The sequence below is a fragment of the Adelges cooleyi genome, unplaced genomic scaffold (genome assembly GCF_023614345.1).
Source record: "Adelges cooleyi isolate 19-005CV unplaced genomic scaffold, UGA_ACOO_1.1 ACOO_flye_CR_arks_rails_tigmint_CR_PRNA_381, whole genome shotgun sequence".
Classification (NCBI taxonomy): domain Eukaryota; kingdom Metazoa; phylum Arthropoda; class Insecta; order Hemiptera; family Adelgidae; genus Adelges; species Adelges cooleyi.
The window spans coordinates 1126803-1152294 of record NW_026096058.1 but is presented as its reverse complement, the minus strand read 5'-3'; the positions used below and the strand labels follow the sequence as shown (position 1 = coordinate 1152294).

Here is a 25492-nt window from a genome sequence, read left to right as displayed (position 1 = left end):
ATACACTTTAACGTTTAATAAAAACCCTATAAAACATTTTTTTTTTTTTTAATGGAGCTTCTACTCATTGTTGATTCTATAAGTAACAATAAGTGAAATAATTAATAATAATACTTTTAAATGTCTGATGATATTATTATAACCGGCACGCTTTATTAAAAATATAGGATTCGGTTTAATTAAATTATTTAAAAAATGTCTAACCTCAACATATCAGCTGAATGACAAAATGTTACAATTAAACAAAAAAACGATTAGTTATGATTAGTATTATAACATAATATAATTAAGAACAGTGAATAATCAATGTAATTAACGCTTCTGTAACAAATGGCCTTTGATGTCAAAGTTGAAGAAAGATAAATAAGACAATTTTTTTTTTAAAGTAGGTAGAATTCTTTTTGGCGGGTTGCTGTACAAATTTGATTTAGTACAAATAATATTTCTACAAAGTTGTTTCTCTGGTTGATTGATATTATAAAAAAAAAAATTGAAAGGGCAAAAACCTGTATGACAACTGTTATGGTATTTCATTGATTACCATTACACTTTGTAGGACGACGACCGTGTTGTACATTCAAAGTTCATTAGAAAATTGGATTGTTCCGTGTGTGTGTGTGTGTGTTTTTTTTTGTGCTAAATATAAGCCGATATTGACGTTATAATAAATTGGAAAATTTGCTCGAGGCAACCTAAACCGATCTAGATTGTTCGTTATATGCTGTATGCTATATGCTTCGTTATAGGAAACCGTAACCGACCACCAGGAGAACTGAGGGTGGTTACTTCGAAAATATATATAATAAAAATGATAGTAAAATAAAGATTATTTACGACCCAGGCGGGCGGTCGGTTTGGCACGGGAACATTTAATATTTCCACCGAAAATTACAATTTTAGAGGAATTTCGCGACCCTCGTCATCGACAAATCAATTGCACTTTCCCCCCAGAAGAGGTATGACCTTTTTTTTGGTTGTGGTTTTTTGAAATCTGAGTGTGACACATTGTCATTTGTGTGTGTCAAAACCAAAGTTCTGGAAACCAACGAACTTAAGCTTGATGCGATTAATTACCATTTATCGTACGGTCGTAACAGTTCATTTTCATTTTACGTACAAATCGGCTCACTCGTTCGAGTAGAGGCAAACGCATTAATAGCAACGAATTCGGTGGGCGAATGAGTTTTCAACTATAAAGATTACATTTGGTCTTGTACGCGAATTGAACGGTAAAATACCTACATTAGTATTGTACAACTGTTGTAGTAATATTATTATCAGGGATTAAATGAAACCCGATAGTGCATTTCGTGGTAAAACGATAGATTTTCAAATATAACGGTTTTTTTATTGGTTTAAACTCAATGCAGTAGTGCCAAATTATAATGCCTAAAACAGTACTATTTATAAATAATAATAACGTACACTGATAACGAGTACTGATAACAAGTAATAGATACATAGATATATTAGTATATAATAAATTAAATTGTTAATAAGTGATAAGAACGGAAGTCGGCCATTTTTGTGGAATTTATGTTTGTATAATATAATATATATATATATATATTTGATTCTGTGCTATCAGCTTATCTTGTAATTGTGATAACATTTGAAAATATATGATAAGGTTCTAATTCTCACAAAGATGACGGAAAACGGTATCTTCAATTATCTCTATTGGCGGCATGTACGCGAAGCAATCTAGTTTATCATGTATATATATATCTGTGCTTCTGGTTATTCTGAGGTGATAACATTGCAGATGTTTGATAACATTTGACCACACCGTATAACAGAAAGATTATTACTTTTTACTCACACTAACCTGAGATTGTTAAAGTTTATTTACATTTTTCGATTTTTTTTTAAGTGTGCACACTATCTGGTTTTATTTACCCTCGTGTTATTATCTGGGTTTATATAATGCGTTGACTGTCTTGGCTAAAACACTCTGCTCTGCATAAACATTGATTTTGGAGTTCATGCTGCTCCTAAACATTATACAATCGACAGGGGGAGTCATAAAGGTCGTTAAATTTGAATGCACAACATCTCGAATGGGATGTCGTTTCTAGAAAATTAAAAAATAACGCTCCGGTCGTGCGTGGGGCGAACGACAAACAAATGGGAATGGGTTTGGATTGCCTTTGCAATTATTATTATCATTATTTTATAATACCATTCGGCGCGGACGTTAGTGACACACGAGCGAACAAGTCAGATAAGTTTCCACCAGCAGAATAATATGCCCTCGTTAGATTATCATTATTGTTATTCGACGACCGTAGAAATGAGTTTATCGATCGAAACGGTGCTTCCAAAAACAAATAGTATATTGCAATGAATATATAATTTCTTATATTATTTACGTTTCTTTTTTTTTTAGTTCGTTGATAACGGATAACACGGCCGCGAGCGGTTGCAATATTAAATGTAAATCATTTTTTTTTTTGTTTTTTTTACTCTGGCGGATCGTTTTTAAATAATATTTATTGTTTCCACCTTACAACGAGCAGTTATTGTTCTTCGACCAAACCACAAATTGCAATAATTATAAAATCAATTATTTTGAATCTTAAAAACTTTTATACGACATCAATTCTACTTTGTTTTCTTATAACCTGCCAGACTTCTATCGACTTTGATAACGAGGAAATTAAAAAAAAAGTTGCATCATATGTTCCAGCCAGTAACTTTACTTTATCATTAGCATGAACAAAACAATACTCTGAAAGTTGGTTCTTTCGATTTACCAATTTTTATAAAGCTATTTTTAACGTGTTTTAATCATGTAATATTTTACAGTTAGACTTATAATTGTAATATGTTTTCTATTGTACTTAAGCCAAGAGGCCTCGGAGTGCGTAGGTATATAAAGGAGTGCCATCCGTTGGCTGTGTTCGCAGTTGTCCTGCTAAAAGCTAACATATTATTTTTCCATTTTTTCAACATTGTCCTCGACTCGATTTCACGGTTGTAGAATAAATTAACCAGACTAACAGCTAAGTATAATTTGTTTTTCTAAAGTCATCTAAGTCGTTAAACGTTAACGTGAGTTCTGCCTTTGTGCTTACCGTTTTGTTTTAGCCGTTTAACATTTCTACATTGAATCTGGTAAAAGTGGCTGTTCACCTCGTTCAGAGGTCGTTAAACGACGGTCTGTTTTGGGAATAATTGTTTTTTTTTTTCGACCGCCTTTTAATTCCGGGCAATTAATCGCGTTGGTAAAATACGGCTTTTGGCAACGTCTTATTGCAAGTATTTTTTTTTTCTCATGACGAAACCGCCACAGTATTTTACATTTCTACCCGGAAAGCGTCTCGACGGGAAAATAACAAATGTATGGAGCTTCAAAAGGGGCGGGACGTTGTGTATGGGGTCTAGTGAAGAAAACATTTGAGTACAGTTAAAAAAAAATGTAATTTTTAACTAATTTTTGAAGTGAATTTGATAGGGGAAAAAATGAAATTTATCCGTATTGTACAGCTGAAGCTATTTATGACACCGCATATCGTTTATCGGCCAACTCGGTGGAGAAATGTGTTAATTCGTGCGGGAAACCCTTATGAATGTATTATTATGATGTTTACCACCTCTGAAGGTATTGGAATTTTATGATGACACTTGGCTATTCCTTACGCACACACGGTGCAATACCGCCGCCGTCTTATAATATTGTCGGTGTCACGTTTTGCAATAACTTTGTATGTGCGACCGACATAGTTGGCGACGTCTTACGGTTATTCTACATTATTATTAATCCACAACCGCACAATCCAATTATTATTTTATTTTTTCCTAACATTAGTAGGCACGTCGCTAGAATACACAATTGTTGAAAATACATCAAAACGGCGCAAAAAACACATTTCACATTTGCATACTGAATTTATTACACTTGGCTGTGAAGGTATTACTTTTACAACGGTGGATTTTTGTGTTAAGAACAATTACACTTTGACCGTAGTCAAATTATTTCCAAGTTGCCACGTGAATCAATCAACATAGTCAACAGGTATTTGAACATGTTTTATTTGTAGCTGTACCGAAACAGATAGCGTTTATTTGAAAGTGATTTTATCAATTTCAGTTGTAATAATTAATATATTTACCGCCGGCCTCCTCTACCACCCCAATATTTTTTGTTAAAAAAGTGGACTGAATTTAATAAAAAAAAAAAACATAAATCAGGTGTTGCGTGCAATTCTGGACATACTGTATACTATGTATATTACTCATGTTTTTAGCCTAAAGTGTCTAATTTTACAAACTTTTAAGAGTACAAGTGCGCTTAGTGATTGTTTTAGATGATATATATTATTATTTCGACAAGGTTTTATTATTTTTTACCAATAGTCGACTCTAAAAGGGGTTTGTTTTTTAGTGATCCCGGTAAGCACCCACCAAAAGAAGAAGTACCGCGGTTAGTGTAATATTATAAAACGACGAATGTCCATAAACCACTATATAAGCTCCATAAGCCTCGGATTTCTGCCGGAGAGGGTTGATATGAAAAAATAAAAAACGAAACGTTATTACACCATTCGGTCGTTAACCGAGAGTGCGTCATTTTGTCTTGACAAAACCGTTAAGGGAAATATTTTACTGGCAAACATAACAGCTGTATAAACTACAATAGCTGACTGTAGTTTATCATGGACTTTTTGGGGCAGGGGGAGAGGGGAAGGGGGGATTGAGAGTCAATAGCGTGCAATGAAGGGATCGGCAATCGAACAACGGAAAATGTACATTTTAAGCTATTTTAGTGGACGCCTCGATTGTTTTCCACCGAACTTGAGACAAAATGTGTTGCACCGATTGAACAAACCGATTTGTATTCGCCACTTTATTTTTCGAGGGGTTAAAGTCAAAAGAAAACGTACAGGGCAACATACCGTCTTCGTTTTTCGTCCTTTTTTATCTTTATGTGTTTTGAATTCCGAGCGGTACAAACTCGGTACGTTTGTTGTTATTTCAAAAAAAAAACACCACGAACGGCAAACCGTCCTGTTGTTCCACCTTTGTCTTATGGTAATCCCGTCGTAATGAATCGAATCGACCCAGAAATACTAGTTAGATTGAAATAATATGTAGAATCGTAGTACACCTCGAATATAATGTAAAACTGATACAATTAGATACCTATACAACGATTTAGTGAAAGAATCCTGTGTAAAACAAAGGCAAGGTCTGATAAATGTATTTTTACCAAAACGATTGAGGTTTATTAGTTTTTACATCTCTCAAAGGGCGAATACAATATGAAGGCGAGTATGTGAGTTGAAAAATACATTTTATGATTCTTAAATTCAACCACAATGGTGTGTACATAATATATTTCAAAATAAAAATTGTTGACAAAAACCATGTTTGTAGCTATTTTCCTAACACATTAGAATACCAATAGTGTTAATATATATTAATCGGTTAAAAACTTATCAAGTATCAATGTTAAAATAAGAGTTACCCGTACTAGCGTTTATAGGTTATAGACTAATCAGAATTTCAGGCTGTTTTTTCATAATACAAGACCTGATTTTTTGCGTTTCAACGGATGATGTCGGCTTGAATTTGAAGAATTATTGTTGTTATTTTGCATCCCCAAACGCTTAGTTACAGCTGACAAACCGTTGTGCGTGTAGATATGATTAAAAGTTGGAAACCAGGTAATTTGACACGTCCTGTGTCTCAACAACCTTTTGTTCGAAAACTATCCGCACACGGGTGTAACATAATAAATAGCGTCTAGTCTCTAAACAAAGCCACGGTCAGCCATCAATCATATTCTACGTGGGCCGGGTACTGCAGCAGCAGCAGCTGTGGTCCAACGATATTATTACAACAAATCTAATAATATATTATATTAAGTGTCATAATATTATTTCAAAGAGTGGCCGACAATTAATTAGGTACAAAATATTATCCGATGACAGCTGCTGAAGACGTTGGCGCACAGCACGCACACACACTGATACTGGACAGCTTAAGCGTCATTTGATACCTATCAAACCGCGCCCCACATTATGTGTAAACACTCTTAAAGTTAAGTGAGTCAAGTGTACCGAGTTCTTTATTCAATTTATAGACACATTTGGGGGGGGGGGGGTGAGGAGCTTGAGTGTGCTTACCACCTCTAGCATTGAATTTAGCTAAATTACCTCAAAATTGTTTGCGTTCAAATAGTTAGGAGACGGAATTTTATAACATGCCCAGTGCTTAAGCCCCTCCCCCCCCCCGCTCCCCTCTTATTTTAGCGAATTGCGCCCCTGATTCAATTGTTATTCGGTTTTTTTGCTAGGTATAATGTTTTATTCAAACCACCAACACAATACCCAAATCACTGCTATAATACTCCCATTAGTAAAATGATTAACCCGGTTAAGCGTAACAATACATTTTTTTTTCAATATGACTGTTCAATTTACAATATGTACATGTATATTTCCTATTATTAAAACAACCCATTAAATATTATTTAATAGAAAACAAATTAGAGATTAAAATTTAAAATACAAGTCATTGAACCGGAATGAAGTTGAAGAGCTATTGAAAGTGGATAAAATCGTTTTTTTTTTTGGAGTAGATATAAAAATTATCAATTATAGTTGATTAATTGTGATGTTGCTTGTATTGTCTTTGTTTCAGACAAATTTCTATTGAACCAAACAGAATCATTCTTCGTTTTTAAAAATTAAAAAAAAAAAAACACATTACTCTTTATCATCATCATATTTTATATAATACCTACCATTAGCGAATCCGTTTGAAGTAAATGAAAAAAACCAATTATTTTAAAAATATTGGAACAGAAAGACTTCGTGCCAGTCTAATGTAATTGCCCAAGTAGAAAGAAAAGTTAAAATTATTTAAAACTTAAAGTAAACTGACATTGGAGGGTTTAGTACAACGTAGTTATGCAAGGGGTAAGTATGATTATTTTTTTAATTTGAAAAGAAAACAATAAGTTCAATCGAAGTCCGCACGAAAGCGATGTAAGAAAAATACAATTAATTTTTCTTCAAGTTAAAGTTTTTAAATATTGCGAAGAATAAAAACGTTTTGTATATTTTGTATTTAATTTATCAAAAAACACGACGATAGTAGTTGCAACAACTGGATTTAATTCTTTTGAAGAAATTGAAGAGAGAGAGAGTTAAGTAGGAACTTGTTTGAGCAGCAATTAATAAGACATCTCGAGAAGCTATTTGAAAATATTCAAAGACGCCATTATACAGAGCACTGTATAATATTGATATTAAAATGTTGGTTAATTGGTTAAGCTAAAAGTTAGTTTTCTAATATTTCTTTTTCAATAAACTTTTATTAAATTAATATTTACTTTTACTTAACAAAAGTTTTTATTGGATTTAACGCGATGCTTGTACAATTATTGACCTCAAGTTGCTCAAGTTGCTAATGTAAGTCCTATAATAATAATACAATTGGTTTTCTATTAGGCTATCGCTGAGCATACCAAACCTATTATGGTACATAATATTTTTTTTTAATGTACTTACTACATCATAAAGTAATAATATAATACTTCATATTCTAATTGTTTTTTTTTTTTAAATCAATTGTTTAGTAGATATAACTCCGTATACATAATTATGTACTAATATAATTGTGTTATAAAACTAACCATAAAGTAATATGATATGTCATGTTTAATACCATATCCATCATTCTTAAGTGATTACGATGTAATCTCTATAATACCTACACCTAGTACTAGTATGATATTTAGTCCTCTCAGTAAATACTTAATAATTGACAATGAAGTGTAATACATGCCCTTTATAAACGTGCTTCGGTAGGCATGATTCGCTGTGTGATTTTATTTTTTACAACCAAGAAAATCGTATCAATTTTTTTAAGAGTTTTCATATTTTTATAGCATAATACATTTTGCTTGCAAGTGTTTTAACAGTACCAGCTATTGTCTTTTATCAAAATTGGTCTCCTGCTGTTACATCTTATACTGAATTCGTACTGATTTCTTAATAACAATTTAAGTTATAATAAGGTTCCAAGAAATAATAATAATATTTATGAATTTTTAAAAGGAAAGAGATACATATCATGTATTATCTCATCACAACTAAAAATTCAAAGTATTCAACACATTAATTTGGATTTCTTTTTCTATGCCATTCCTTTTATTTATACTACTCCTTAGCCTTAAGCTTAACAATATAAATTTAATGTACGTTTAATTAAAACATTAAGAAGCATTTACTAATTTTTATTTATTTTTTTATTTCAGGTAATTATACGTTTGATGCTTCATCAAGAACACCTAAAATTGTACCAATACCAATAGATAAGTATTAAACACGTGTTTTAGTGATAATATGGAAATAATAAGTACCTACCTAAGACATACATAAGACATCATGTAGGATATATACATATATATTATAAGGATTCTATTTTTTTTGTTTCTAAATCGAATTTGTTTTATTCAAGTCTCTGGTAGTATACAAAATGGCAGGTAGGTACTATAAAGATATATGTTTACAAATAACACAAAGAGTTCGTGGAAAAACGAGCATTGATGAATAATTCTCTGAAAGGTCGTTTTGCATAGAACTTAAGAAAGCATAAAAAGTTACCGTCTTAAGAGTTTACGACTACCTAGATGTTAAGGCACCCTTCGTGAGGAAATTTTAGACCGGGCGAAGGATAATGGCTATCATTTTATTTTTTATTGAATTACCCGAGAGGTCGACACACAGTTTATCATTAGGTCAGCCGACAACTTTGACATGTGTTTGTGTTCCCATGTGCACAATTTTGAAACCATTTAGTGGAAGATTCTATTGGAAACCCATTAAAACTTAAACTACATAATTATTAAAGCTTAATGCAATATATTAAGTATATAAACTCTTTAACGCGCAAAAGTTATTTGTTTTAAACTGGTGTACTTGTGTTTTTGTCTTAATGGGATGTGAGTTATTCAGGGCAATAAAGCTTAAGCAATACTTGGCAGACTCTGTCCAATACCAATTCATTTTATTGTATTTTAATTATTTATTTGTTTGGCTGAGCTAGATAAGTGTGAAACATTTCGGCCTCGAGCTCAACAACTGTAGAAGTTATGATTATTGTTGACTCGAACATACCTTATAACTTTTGATCCTGATATGATTTCATTTGTTTTTTGATTCCAAAGCCACAGTTATTGGCCAATGATTTGGCAGCTGTTTTTATTAATATTTGTATTACTTACTGAGCGTGTCTCTCGAGCATAGTACAACATCAGATTAATCACTGGATCAGTGTCTCCGAATAGAACGGTAAAATACCTACATTAGTATTGTACAACTGTTGTAATCATATTATTATCAGAGATTAAATGAAACCCGATAGTGCATTTCGTGGTAAAACAATAGATTTTCAAATATAACGGTTTTTTTATTGGTTTAAACTCAATGCAGTAGTGCCAAATTATAATGCCTAAAACAGTACTATTTATAAATAATAATAACGTACACTGATAACGAGTACTGATAACAAGTAATAGATACACAGATATATTAGTATATAATAAATTAGATTGTTAATAAGTGATAAGAACGGAAGTCGGCACTGCCATTTTTGTGGAATTTTTGTTTGTAAAAAATAATATATATATATATATATTTATTATTCTGTGCTATCAGCTTATCTTGTGATTGTGATAACAGTTGAAAACATGTGATATGGTTTTAATTCTCACAAAGACGACAGAAAATGTAAACTTAAATTATCTCTATTGGCGGCATGTACGCGAAGCAATCTAGTTTATTATATATATATATATATATCTGTGCTTCTGGTTATTCTGAGGTAATAACATTGCAGATGTTTGACCACACCGTATAACAGAAAGATTATTACTTTTTACTCACACTGACCTGAGATTGTTAAAGTTTATTTACATTTTTCTTAAATTTGAATGCACAATATCTCGAATGGGATGTCGTTTCTAGAAAATTAAAAAATAACGCTCCGGTCGTGCGTGGGGCGAACGACAAACAAATGGAAATGGGTTTGGATTGCCTTTGCAATTATTACTATCATTATTTTATATTACCATTCGGCGTGGACGTTAGTGACACACGAACGAACCACTTCATTAGTAATGGCAATCCATATAAGGTCCACTTCTCCGGTTCTGCAAAAGCCCAGTTTTCAAATAAGCTATAACTTTATCGGTTGCGCAGTGTAATTAACTGGAAAATATTATTGGAACTTGTAGGAGCTATGTATATATAGTGTGTTGTATGAGTTTCATTTTGTGCACAGCTCAGCGGTCCGAGGCCGTATATCGACTTCCAAGACGTGCCGAGAGAAGGGAATTTCCACAGTCTGAATTCGATTGGGTTCGGCGGGATCTATACTTAATCTATCCCCGGAGAGAGCTACCAGCAATCTTCCGGCTGCTGGATTGAGCAATAAGTGTGTGGAGGGAAAGAGAGAGAGGCGAAAGAATGGGAGAGACTTTGGCACGAACGGGAAGGAAATATAGTGTGTCGTACACGGGTTTTAACGCGGTATAATAATATTGCCAGTGGAAACAATAACGGGGATAAATCAGAAAACTTTGGAAAGCCGAAATTGTTTTACTATTGACAAAAGTTTTGCGGCTTATAGATAATGAACTCGTGTATAGATATAATTTCGGATAACAATTGCGTGGAGGACCGGCGAGAACGTTTTGCCAGTGAAGAAGTTAATCCGTGAATCCGTGTATACTACATCATATTATTATGGTTTAAAACCTGGTAGGTATATGAGAAATATTGTAGTATTGTTATTCCCGCCAAAAACTTAGTTCAAACCGGCGTGCAGCAATAGACATAGGTTCTTACGGATGTTGCTCGACTCTTTTGTCTTCTTCTTCTGCTTGTCGGCAGATTAAGTATAAAGTTGCCAGCAAACGATAATGTTTTGCAAAAGTTTACACAAACAGTTATCGACAACAATTGTAAACGATTAAATCTATTCTGTGGCCGCACAAATATCAACATTATAATCAATGACCATCCCCAAAAGACCAAATGTACAGAGATTTTTTTTTTTTGGAATTTCTGCTGTTATAAAAAAGAATTTCTTTTTTTTTTACACTATTATTCAAATAACACGGTCACGACATTAAACTTAATGCGATGATATTCTTTAACCGTAGCTTTTGACCCTCGGCCTTTTATATCGAAGCTATTTTGAGTCTAACAATGAAAACAGATTTGATACCAACCGTTAAGCTCGACCATTTCCCATTTCATTGCCTCCTATTTTTTATCGCCTGCCTTATACATATTATAACAATTAATGTGAGGCCGTTTTTATCATAAATATTTTTTTCCCACCCATGTTGAATACCAGTATTAAATTATTATTTTTCAACTCCCAAAGATATTCATTGTGTTTAAACATGATAATATTTCGGTATAAGTATAGTAATAAAATTACAAACGATAATGAATTAATAATAAATAACCCGCAAAAAAAAATTGATAGTTTACTAAAATATATCTTTTTCATTTCGTTTTATTTAAATTAAACAGCCAACTAATTTAAACGGTAAATACAATTATTAAATCCCTTTAATTTAAAAAAAATAAATAAGTTGCTTACGATTCTTTTTTTTAGTGTAATGTTTTTTCAATTGGTCTCTAATGAAAACAACCCGAAAACTTTTTACTTAATTATTCTTAGGAGCAATGCAAGTTAGTAAGGGGCTTAGAAAAACATGTATAGCTGTACTTGTTGATAGTGGGGCCTTTGCTAGTTCAATTAAATATTTCCAGTTGGTTTATTTCGTAAATGGGATAATTGGGACTTCAGAACCATGCGATGGCGACTGATATGTAGTTGCTGGAAATGTCTAATTAACTAAATGGAAAACGTAACGTTACGGCAAATACAATAGGTACATGCAAATATATTATTATAATATGTCTACGGGTTGTTTCTTAATTAACAACAGAGGGGGTTGCCACTTAATTTTGGTTTAATGAAATTTACTGTAAAAAGTAAATATTATACTCAGCGGTATCAATATCTGGGTTTTGGATCAATTTTGGAATCGAAATATGTTTACCAACCATAACTAACGTTTAATCATATATTTATAAATTATAAATGAAATGAACGTAGCCAACCACTTTAAATTTTAGTTAATAGTATTTTATCAAACTTTGCATGAAGCTTAGTACGAATCCAGGTATTAATGGTAATTAAAATTTTGCAATTTGTCCAACCAATGATTTTAGTAGTGGGGTCATATTGTTTGAAAACAAATTTTTTTAACGCAGAAATATTATTCGTTGTGCTACTAAGAAATTGTGAAAATTACTCCTGCACAATGTTCTTAGAACAACGAAAATTATTCCTGGGGCTATCTTTCTCATTTGTATGGTACGTCAACTTAATTATTCTTCACTGGTGTTGTTGGTGGCAATTATTTTTTTATAATAATAATATGCTATGTATATAATATGAGTTATGAACAATGGCCAGTGGGTAAGTATTGTAGAGGGTACAAAAAAAAGCGGGTTTTAGAACGGTAAAAAATAAAGTATTATACAACGCGAGTTCAACTAACTTGATTTCGACTGCACCAGACACAGCTTTAGAAAAATGGTCATTCATCCTGATGGGTTACAGAACCTGAGTGCACAGCAAAATTAGTATTGTCAAGCGAGTAACTTATAAGATGAGTTGACAACCTCAGATCTATTCGATTTGCTCTATTGGTATACTAACCAGTAGATTACAAGGTACAGCACTCATTAAGGTATCTAATTAACTTATCATTAGTATCGCATTTAATTGAAAACTTTTGAAGTACAAATTTGCTCATCAAAATTAAACCGTTATTTCTAGACAAACATTCTTAACCATGTACACGATTGTGTAATCTATTTCTTATACAATTTTAACGATTCGGCTAAGACAAACGTAGATAGGCTCGAGCGATATGGAAAACCCACCAAGAATGTATACAGCCAAGTGCACTAATGCACCGTCCACCGATCACACCCATATTGTCCTAAACAAACAGCTATGTAGACTACACAAAGCATAAAACCGAATGTATTGCTGTTACGATTGGGTATTAAGGAAGTCAACGCGGCTCAAACGAGGCATAGGAAGTCGAGTAGTAAATTGTTTAATTTAAAGCAGACACATAACATTTTGTTACACGTGCGGTTGAATGCATTCATTTTAAAGGGGGAAAAACAATAAAATTTCACAATTAAAACAATCCAAACAAAAACAACCCTCGCGCAACCCCCTTTTTAATACAATATCTTTTTATAACAACAATTAGAGTCGTGTCGGTATTTTATGTCAGGTATGTTGTTAATATATTATTATAATATCGTTCATTGACTTGCCCAGATATTTGATATCTATTCACAGTGCTTTCCCTCTGTCCCACACCGCCGTTTGACAAGCTTCCGCCTTCTCCCTGTGGTAGATAATATAATTGATTGCCCGGGCCCAACCTTATTTTATTAATAACTATTTCCCTTCTTTAAAAAAAAAAAAAAAAAAAATAGGTGTACGATAACGCGTTGAATTAATGATACCTCGGCGGCTCGATCATTTTTCACGTGTACCTAACCGGCAAAAATGATACTGTCGTTAAAATTGAGGTGCATTTTTTTTTACTACAACGTCGTCTCCTCTATATTATATTATATTATTATAATATTATAATCTGACGGATTTATCCTAAAAAAGAAATCATTTTTATTTCATAAAACACTCAATCTGTTTAAAACAATATAACAATACCAATAATAACGTTCCCGGTAGGTATACACATACTAATAATGTTTAACGATATTTGCTAACATATTGTTTGTAAATAATTAATATAAATTTTATAAACAATTTTTACGGCCAGTTATTTATGTTTAAAGTTAGTTTGAGTTGCGGTTTCGACGGGGGGAAAAAATATAAACAGAATGCTAAAATATAACAAAATATGAATTGTAAAAAACACAAAAAAAAAAATGGCATTTTGAAGGGAAATGAAAACATCAGTCATCTCGAACGGGCTATACATAACAAAACTCATAATATTTCTCCGTAGTAAATGCGATTATATTCAAGTGGCTTCGCTGTGGACTCGGTTCTTTTCAATAAACCGTCGAGGTAGACATTTTCATAATAACACAATCCGGGGGGGGGCATGTAAATTCGCCTGTTATTTATTTACAACCATGTTTTTACCGTGAATTAACGCCAAAACGGATATGTACATCAATATTACTCTACTGTCATCGCTATCTTGTTGGCAATTGCCAACTTATGTCAATTAAAAATAATAAAAATACTAATTAATGTACTACCATTTTTTTTAAATCCTAGTGTAGAAAAACGCGCTTGTTTTTGTAATGGCGCCCCAATGAGAGGTTAAGTAAGAAGGAATTCATACTTTGATTTACTGAAAATTTACCTCTTATGTTGACACGTGACGTTTCATACCACTACTTATATTGGGCTTATTTAAAAGTCCATTTGAAAGGGGAAAAAAATACATATACTTTAAATCTTCGGAAACAAAAAGTACTACAAAATCACAACAACAACAGTCGTCCTTGTCTCGGAAAACACTCGACGAGCAAACTTAGGTATGCGTTTGTATAATAAAAAGGAAAAGTTATTCAAGTTGCGACTCGTTATTTTTTTTTTATTCAAAATAATCCAATAAACTATGAACCTTAGTAATATTATAGTGTTGCTAATGTCGTACGAACCTATCCTTAAACCCTAAGTAATATTGTTTATTTTTTTATTAAGACTGAAAACTGCTGGTATTTTTAAAGCAAGTTGTCGGTATCTATACACTCAACCGCCTTATCCTTATTCGCCTCGACAAACGGAATGGGCCGACCGTAAAATATTCTCTCCTTTTACATTTCTTTAATGAAATGTTTATTATTAAATTACAAGTATACATTTTTTTTTTCGCGGTCTTGTTGTTCATCTCTGTCTCTGTTAACGTTGAATCGCTTGTGACCATTTCAAGCCAATCAACTATAATTGTTCATTGTTTATTCATGTACAATGTGTGCACAGACAAAGGACCTTTGCCGTGTAATGATTATAATATAGTATTATGGGTATGCGTGATTTTATTTGGCGCTGTCGTTTTGGCTATCGCATTGATTAATTATCAATCGTATGACCTGTAGATAGTTACCGACGGGACTTGGAAAGCGTGGTTGAATACAATATAGGGTTTAGATTGCTAGGCACGACAAGCATGGACAGAAATCAGCAGCAGCTATGTTTGTGATTAAACTATGCGAACCAGTCGATAGGTATTTCATGAGATGCAATCATAATATACATTAAACACAAAACTATGAACGTCCCTTTTTTATATCTTGAGCTATAGTGTTTATATTTTGATTTTTAAATGGTAACAAGTAATTTCATGTCACCATTTTCGCGTTACACTTTCACTTTCAGTTAGAGATAAGAGATTAGATATAAGTGGTAAGAGACAAAATATGAGTGATAAGAGATAAATTATAATAGATGAATGACAAGAGATAACGTATCCACGGTTTAATGTTTTTCCGTGAAGTGGACAAAATAACTAGGTTTTTTTTCGACAAACACCAAAAGTAGACATTAGTTTGAGACATAAGAGTGACAAAAATAAAGCATAATATTATGTTTAATATTATTATTCATAGATGGGCACTACAAGTACACAGTTTTTAGTTTTAATACATCGTTGAATCGTATGAATTATCGACTGGTTCATATTATATAGTTTGTGAATCACTGTGTGTATATATTTTATTATACCTATATAATACTATATTGGGCGATTTCCGATCTCGTCTTGGCGGTTGTAATGAATACGGTTGTTAGTTAAACCGCCGGAATGATTTGAATATAATGTTTTAATTACACGAAATTGGCGTGGCCGAACTTTAGCACCACTTCCGGATGTCGACAGGCCGATACCACTAAATCAAATCCAACCGTTTAATTATTGCCGCATACGCTAAATTGTACATAAACGTCGACTACACAGCCAAATGTAAATACATATTATAGTTTACCGTCACCACTATTGGATAAAATAATTATTACACAGCACTAACATAATATATACGGTCTATAGAATTAATATACTTTACTCGGCAAACACCGCCAACCACTGGCATAATATGTATACAACATTTGATACGCTGCTAAATAATTATTAATATTCATAAGCGATCCAGTAAAGTGAATTGTTACTATAGTATTATGTTATATGCGAGTGGATTGCTTTTTTTATCTCGTTCCCTTGAACCGTGTGAATAGTCAGAGTTTAATACTTGAGATCTGGTGAATTTCTGATGATAAAGAATTTAAATTTAAAACGAATATGATCTATTCGACCCCGTCAATGTCATGGTAGTTATAATTAATACACAGTTAACGTAACGCAGATGATAGGCGATTGGTTTAACATATAGGAAACGATCCAAAAGTTTGGAAATAAAGTCCTTCGCTATTGTAACAATTATATGCAATATAATATTTATTTATGTCGGTATACAACATGAATAATATTATATTATATCATAATATACTCCAATCATCATAATATTATGACGACCATTTTGTATTTATTTTTTTCTCCTATGGGATAAAAACACTGCGACGACTATGTGGTACAAAAATCCTAACCGGAATATATTTTTTTTATTACACTTTGTGATTGGTAAAAATCAATTTCACGGCTATGACCAACAGCAGTAGCCGCTATAGTGACCATTAATAAACAACATGACGTTTATCGTTATTGTCGAGTCATTGCTGTAGACAGTGTCCGACCCACCCCTTCCACATTTCGGCTCTAAGTAAAGTAAGTAAATGTTCTGCGATTTAAGCTGCGTGCCCGCAGACTGATGTTGAGATTAAAAAACACTACCGGAACGGAAAGACATTAAAATTGAGTTTATAACCTAAAAAGTTGGTCGATTTTAGCTTTTTTTTTTTTATCGTCGCTGTAAATCCCACGATCGCCACCGCAAAGATATACTATTATTATTATTGTGTTTCAAACATAATTAACCTTTTGGCAATAAGCCCAGAATTCGATTATAAACAGTCGGGTCCCCGGTGTAACGCGCTGTTCTGTACAACGCATTTTCGCATATAATTTACATACAAAGCCAACCCTTTAAATTAACCAGAGCGATAAACATGCCAACTTAACGATCGTCCGTTGGGCCGTGAAAACCGGCCGATGGACTTATGAAAAGTAATTGTTTATCGTTTTGGATAGGCGGACAAAGTCACAGCCGGTGTATTATTAGTATTATTAAGTGTTAACTGTCGCATTTTTCATTTACTATAAACGTTTATTGCGTGAAATACATTTCATCATGTTAATAATTATTATCTAGTTATAACACACAGATTAACGGCCGTTAGAGTTGATTGTTAATCTTAAAAAAAGCCAGTACAGTTGGGTCGAGGAGGTCACAGCCCCACAGGTCCATATAATAATTGTAAATACTGTTAAATTTTTTGCCCAGATTTGTCGATTATATTCGCGCTAATAAATGTGTCGTGCTTAAGCGTACGTCTGAATGTTATAAATTACAAAATATCAGTCAGTTAAGAAAATGAGTTTTTGTATTATGCGTACCGACTAAAAATAAACGAAAAAGATAAAACATTTTCGGGAGAACAATTTTAATAGTATTTTGTATATGAATCGCTTAACTTGCCACGAGTAGATAAATTGTGGTTTCGCCGGCGTCTGTCTTAAGCGCGAAAAGGAAAAATACATAATTGTAGAAGGGGGAAAGGAATTCAAATCGGTTTAATTTTCAAACCGACAGTTTGTTTTCGTCGAATAAAACGGCATTTTAAATAGTTTTTCGGTTATAATTAAACAATTTGCAACTACATATCTAGCTAAAAAAAAAAACAAGCGTATTTTCAATATCTAACAAAGTCTAGTCTGACACATTGATCCACGGTCGTATTAAGTGTGGACGAAGGAAATTAATGATTTTGCTGGTAGCATTAACGGCCCTACGCCGATGAAGACGACGGTAATAGCAATTTCTACAGTACAACCGAACGCCTGTATCACTATTCTGGTGTGGATTCATAATTTTCCTCGTGGAAAAACCCACTGGCGCGTCTCTAATACGGTCAACAGTCGCCCCTAATTGAATAACTACACTCGGGCTCGACCTATTTCATACTTACATACATACATGCTATCTGTTCGTGAGTCGCATCGCGTCGGACACTGTGTGGGAAAAATTCTATTTAATTTTCCGAATTTTCAAATCCACTTGTCCGTCTGTAAATTGACATTATAATTATTAGACAACGACCAACGCTGTTAATAATATATATATTTCGTTTTAAAACAACCACAAGGAGAACTCACTGACAACGCCAAGTCAGGAGACGTATATTTGATCAAAGGCGACGGCCTAGTAATTAGAAGGGACAAGTTGTATAGATTTCTCAGTTACTTATACGTCTTACTAATGAACAGTTTCCGGGTTCCTATGGTCCTTCGCTATGACCCGTGAGTAATTATTTCAGACTATATTGCTTGCCGTTTTCCGTTCGCAGTTCATCCTAATGTGTTTCCACGCAGTTCAGACGTCTCTTAAACCGAAATGAATACAGTTCTTTTGGTTACTTTCAAAAAGAAATTTAAGTACTTTGTCTGGTATTAATGTTTTCTGTTTTTATTGCGGGGTTACACGACATCTATAAATTGTGTATAGTTAAAGTAATAGAATATTGTATCTTTTTACTTACTATTGTACTCTTAAAAGCTCATCTGTTAACTCGTATGAACATCTTTATTGTTATGTCAGCATCGTTTCGAAACTATTTTATGACTTCTTGTGTCGTGACCAGTTGAGGACACCAAAAAGCTATACAGTGCCGTTTCCGGTCCTTATTATTATACAGCGTTTATATTACATTCTTACTTCAACGATGATTGTTTTTCTGTGCGTTTAAAAGTGTTTATGTGAACTATTTAATTTTAAAAAGTATATATCTTTAATGGTTTAATTTATTTGTCTGAAAAATTCTAAACATTTTTTTCATTAAAAACATTAAACGCGATAAACAAAAACCTAGTTAATTTCTTCATTCCACGGTAAACTATTTAACCAAGGATATGTTATCTCTTATCATCTATTTTTTATCACGTGTCTCTTATCTCTTATCGCGTATATTTAACATCTGATATCCTATCTCTTATCTCTAACTGAAAGTAAAAGTGTACCTAACGCAAAAAAGGTGACATGACAATGGCGACATGCAATTTCTTGTATCCAGTCCAAAAACATTTACCACGTTAATATTTTGAAATAAAAACTCAAGACGAATTTGGAATTAGCTCGATCAGTGTCTCTCCAATGAAACATTTAATTTTCTGTTGTGTTTAAGTTATTATCCATGTTAACTTTTAGCGCAGACACTTTTCATGTGTAGTAAAATATTATGTTTTCAGCTGGCTCGCCGGCTCTCTCTAATGGAATTTTTATTGAAAATGCCCTGTTAATGCAAAAGTGCTCCTTTATTATAATGTATGATGTATGCAGGATCTAAAAGACCCGGAGGGGGTCATAAAAAATTGTTTGGGCAACAAGGACATTTATTTGATGCACACCGCAACGGGATATGTGCCATTAACCACGGTCGTATAGCAATGCGCGTTTAAAAACATGTCAACAAATAAAAAAACTCTCTTCGCTGCTTCGTTCGAACTAGGTTATTGATTTTAATTTTCGCGTTATTTCTACTTGGAATTAAATCCAAGCGCGCAGTATAAAACTCACCGATGAAATCCATGTATAACGATTGCTATAATTTTTCCATAATAATGTTAACAAAACACGTTGTCCCATTTATTGTGTCGAGTTCACATTTGTCAAGCTCAATGTTTAATATGTTGTTGCTGTTTTAATAATATCCGCGTAAGGATGGCCGTACTGTTGTGTATTTTACTCAACTCTGTGTTGACCCCTTGCGACTTGGTCCATTTTATTATCAGAGTTTTGTCCAAAATCACCGACCAAGCAATTGTCGACAATTGTTTGGAAGTTATCCAAGCGATTTCGCAGAACGTTCCTTGTGTAGCCTATATAAGTTTTTCTTCTTTAGACTTGAACGCATTTTCATTACACACAGTACAACTTTTTTCATTAACAGGTAAGCCCGTGTTAGCTAACATCCCCGTTGACTACAGCTACACCCCTACTAAAAATCCTAAACATCAAAATAAATAAAATATCCGACATAGGCCGTTGAACTGTTAGTGTAGACCGAATGGACTTTTTTTTTACTACGTCCAGTACTTCCTTCACTATAATATGTTTACTGACAACAACGCTGAAAAATTCATTTCCAAAATATGTAAGTTCGTAGAAACCGTCTAAAGGGATAACACCAAATTTACACTTTTAACCCTCACGCTGACAAATCAAGATTAAGTGTCTTTTAGAGAACTTTATGGGATTTTCCGAGAAACCATAGTGGATTCACAGGCGAACACACAAACCGAGTACGGCATTAGGTTAGTGTTTCCTTTGTTTTATGTGTCCAAAACTTTATTGCGTTATCCCGTAACGTTATTTTCGAGTTCGTGCCAGTCTTGTTTTTTCATCGAAATTAAAAAAAAAACAACAACATTATACCCTAACAAAGGGTTTCCGCTTCGTTTGTATATCATTATACTTTTAAGTCGTCGTACTGTTGCGAAATAGGCAAATTAATTCTGTCAAATTGTTGTTTAATAGCGGTAAAATCTTAAGGGGAGTCGCATTCAGTCGGTCCGAAGGCGTCTGTTGTATATATAAATCAGTTTTTCACACGGAAACTTCAATGATTTATGTGTACCGACCAAAGTGTTTGGCACGATGCGAAAGAGCGTCAAGCGATGAAGGGTCTTGCGGTCGACCGTGGGCATGGAAATGACAGCAACAATGGAGGCGGTATATAATAATAATATGTATTTTCTACCAAACAATAATACAATTGTATGGCCGAACGTTCAACGGAAATTTCTCGATAAAAATAGTTTACTTGAACTTTATCATAGCCGTCAATACAATGCACATTAGTAATTAATGTGTGCTCTCTTTTTTTTTTTACCAATTGTTTGGAGTTAGGATGTGCAAAATACATTATATCAAAATGTTAACTGCCACACGGCCTTGCCTACTGCGTTTATAATATGGAACCTTTACATTTAAAACTTGATTACATACAATTTAGAAGGGAAAATGTAAAATAATGTTTATTCGGGTAGTATTTTTTGGGCAATTTGCGAGGAACGATTATTTTAGTAATAATAGTACATGTTGAAATATTGTTAAATACAGTTATTATTTTTGTAGTTTTTTTTTCATTTTTGTTGGATAAACTTTTTTCACGGTATAAACTTTTTAACGACTTTTCAGTATTCCATATTAGCATATCTTCCTCTGAGATAGGATAAAATATGTTTGTAGGACACTAAGATGTCGTGTTTTATATTTTTTGCTAAACTAAACTTTAATGCACATTACTGCAAATAAAAATAATATATTTTAAAATTATCTCGCATAGAGTTTTATTTATCTCTTGTTTTTTTTTATTTTTAAGAAATTTGTTTTGTCGTTGTACTGTTTCGTATAAAAAAAAAATTGTTTAAGTAAGTTTACCTTTTAGGATAACCACTTCAGAGTTGAAACATAGTCAGACATAAGACGGTTTTGGACACAAATACTAAGGTTTTGCTAAGTAAGGCTTAGAGGTTAGTGTTTAAAAAAATAACATTCATATATATATTTATTGATACAACATAAACTGATTATCAATGGTGTATTCAACAACATACTTTAGAATTTGGCGTTTATGTACTTTCACTTGTCAAAGTCCAAGGATAAATGATGGTGTTGGAATTATTTCTGTGCTCCTGATAAATTTAATAAAAATACAATAATCTTTGGACTTATCTGGACCGAGAAAATCCCAAGGCGTACGATTGCCGGCATTTTGTATTTTATGCGGGTCCGATACGAATCCGACATCAATCTTAATGTATCAGTGTTGAGCGCAAAAGAAAAAACACCCTGCGGCGACAAAGCACAGTCTGCCTGCCGCCGAATAATCCTTTCCGGTATGAAAAAATAGTATATATATATAATTTATAAATACAAAGTCTCGGAAGGCAAAAACCAAAATGAGTCGCAAAAAGTCATTATAATAATTTTCGGATGTACCGTCTAACAACCGCAGCTCTAACACAACAATAATATAGTGCGCTAGTGTTTGTTGTGCACCGCTAATATTCGTCACGGGCAAAATAAGATTTATGTTCATCGTCTTAATGTAGAAAAGAAATATAAGAAGAATGGACTATGATAAAATATTATTATTATTTACGGTTCGAAAAACGTTGAATGGACCAACTCCGTGGGATAAAATAATGTTCGTTCATAACACGGCGCAATGGAATAGGCAATTTAGTAGCATAACCGCGTTGCCGGCTTATGGCGTGTGGCACACTATGTTGTATTATACTTACACTTTGGGCACTTGAACAATGTGCAATTTGCGCTTTATCAAATTAATTATTATTAACCCTGGCCATAGGCGGTACGAAAATATGGTGGGGATGACCATGATAAGATGGGCGTTTAGGTTTCTGCGGGTCCTCCTTGTGGTGTTTTGCCGCAAATTAAATAATAAGACAGTTATACTTGCTTGAATGTTGAGGTCACTGCACCTACCGGATATTCCCAACAACGCCGTGTATCCGAATTGTAATTGTTGTTATTGTCCTGCATCGCATTGTACTGTTAAATTATTCGTTTACAATATTATTATTGGACACTACACAACGACTGTAATCGAAATTGTCACGGGTTATAATATGGTTAATAGAGTGTTTACAATATTGTGTTGACAAATTGTCAAACGATTATCCAATCCAAACCAATCCGTTTATATAGCCACTATATAATAATATGTTAAAATATAATGCAAGGTGATCATTTTGTCGTGAACCACTCAATATCTCATAGGGTTTGAAAATAAATTTAATTTTAATTTTAATTTTATTTTAACCGCGGTCAAAGGTGTCGACGGTGATATAGCCGTTTGTCGATCGGCCGTCGTTTAAGGCTTAAACCGAAATTACTACATCCAACTACTTAGAAACTACCGGCTAGTTGATAAGGTTGTAAAGTACAGTTAAGTGTGGGTCATTTGTAATCCGCCGTGTGAAAATTGTACAGAGCTCGTTGTGGCGTTGCAGCAGAATTACTGGACTCAGAATTACAGGTGCACTGTATATATATATATATATACATATACAATCAATCCGTTATACCGTGAACAAGAATGAAAAATAGACCGTGCAAAGGTCATTAAGAGTAATGCCGTCGTCGATCACTTCAACCACGACCGAAAATCTATAGTCGACCCCCAAAGGCGGACAGGACCACGAAATCTATGAGATAGCGGGCCTTGTCACTATGAGGCTTTTTTTTTTTTTTTGCTAACAGATTTATCATTCAGGCTTGCCACCGGTTTATAAACATTTTTATTTCTAGTAACTAAGTGAAAAAGAGAGAATTGTTTTTTTTTTTTCGGAAACTTCTTAATTATACAAATAAATAATTATACCAGTATAGTTATATAGGTGTGTAAACCAAAATCACATTCACCCCGCAAGTATGGTAATGCAGTAAATTATTGTTTAAACGTCTAAACGACAACTTTATAGTAAGTTGTGCTTGTGGCTTGTACAATAATATTATTATACCAGATCAGTGATTAATTATTATTATTGTCGGTGACGTTCATTGGTAGATTAACAAAGGATACGGCCGTTAATTTCGGATTTCCCTTGAGTACCCGGTGGCAGGTCTCTCAGCACTTATTTTTATATTTTAAACCCTCCTATTAGTAAAACCGTAGGGGAATAGTACACACTCGTGATATCAGAATTCGCGTTTACCCACAACCACTTGTGACAAGAATGGGTAACTCTGAGTATAATATTTTTATCGCATATTAAAAATAGTATTATTATATATTCCTTTGTTCCCAAGAGAAACGTCAAATAACAAATGCGGTTAACTTGAAATTATTTTTAAGTTGGACAAAAAAACATAAGAATATGTAAATTCGGCGACGTTATTCAAATTCTAATCCATAGAACTGACATCATTAAAATAAATGTAAACACAATTGTTGTAAAACAAGAAACCTGAAAAATAAAAAAACAATAATGTAATGGAGCAAAGGAATGTTATTTCGTTTTAAATTCTAAATTATACAAATGCGTTTATTTAATTATAATAATTGTTTAATTTAAATGATTTTAAATTTAAAAAAATGTTTTAAAAAAATAATGTCTTACCCCAATTTATATTTAGCTAATACAATAATAATGTAATAACATTGACCACAATATTTGACCTTATAAAAACTATAACCAATGATTTATTAACTTAGTTTTTTGTATTATTGCTTTGTTATTTATTGTTAAAAATAATTTAAGACTCTATATTTCCAACTCATATTAAACATTTCTGTCAATTAAATCGCTTGTAAAACATATTATATTATATGGTATTATTCTAGTGGTAGTATCGATATAGGGGTATCAATTAAATATAGATAAGTAATTCAAAGGAAAAAAATATTTAGTGATTGAATTGCAATTAGTTATGTATCCTAACAAATATAATATATAATATATATTTGTGTATATTATATTTAAATTTAAATTAAATATGACTAAATCATAATTATTTTTAAATAATTGATATTTCTTTTGGACAGAAAACATTAAATGGATATATTTTTTTTGAATAGTCTATTTTAAAAAAAATATTTATACTTTTTAAAAAGTATATGAAATTTTATCAATCTATTTTAAAGGATAACAAAATAAGGGTTTATCTATTATATTATTAAATAGTCTAATGATCTTTGTTGAATTAGTATTATTTTTTACACAAAGACTATTTTAATACTTAATAATACTTAACTTATTCAATTTGGGATGAATTTAATTTGCGTGTACCTCAAACCAAGAGATATTACTGTATACACACATGTATGTATTATGAATACATAAAAATCCATTGTAGGAAATCCATGTTTTAAAATATATATAAATATATTATTTATATAACTAAACAATTATAAGCAAAACATTAACATTTTCTATTGGTTTTTTTTTTTTGTGTTACAGAAGAAGATATTGACGAGTTTAACATACACGTATCAAGGTATAGACCAGAAGAATTAACAAAACTTACTAAAATCACCAAATTCAACAAAAAAGAAATACAATTGATATATCGTGGTTTCAAGCAAGTGAGTGAAAATTGAAACATTTAAAAAAATCTAGAGTATACTTTTATAGCTCAATAATATTAATGAATAATATTTGTGATATATATATATATACATAAAGTACTAA

At 32.5% G+C, this 25492-nt stretch overlaps 1 protein-coding gene across 5 annotated transcripts in view; it reads left to right on the top strand.

Moving 5' to 3' along the window:
- The window catches only part of LOC126841460 (Kv channel-interacting protein 4-like), a 267819-nt gene that overhangs the window by 235186 nt on the left and 7141 nt on the right, over nucleotides 1-25492 (top strand). For all 5 annotated transcript variants that reach the window (XM_050577959.1, XM_050577957.1, XM_050577956.1 and 2 more), the window contains one exon: nucleotides 25262-25386. In XM_050577959.1, coding sequence (XP_050433916.1) covers nucleotides 25262-25386 — 125 coding nt within the window. The remainder of the gene's footprint in view (nucleotides 1-25261; nucleotides 25387-25492) is intronic.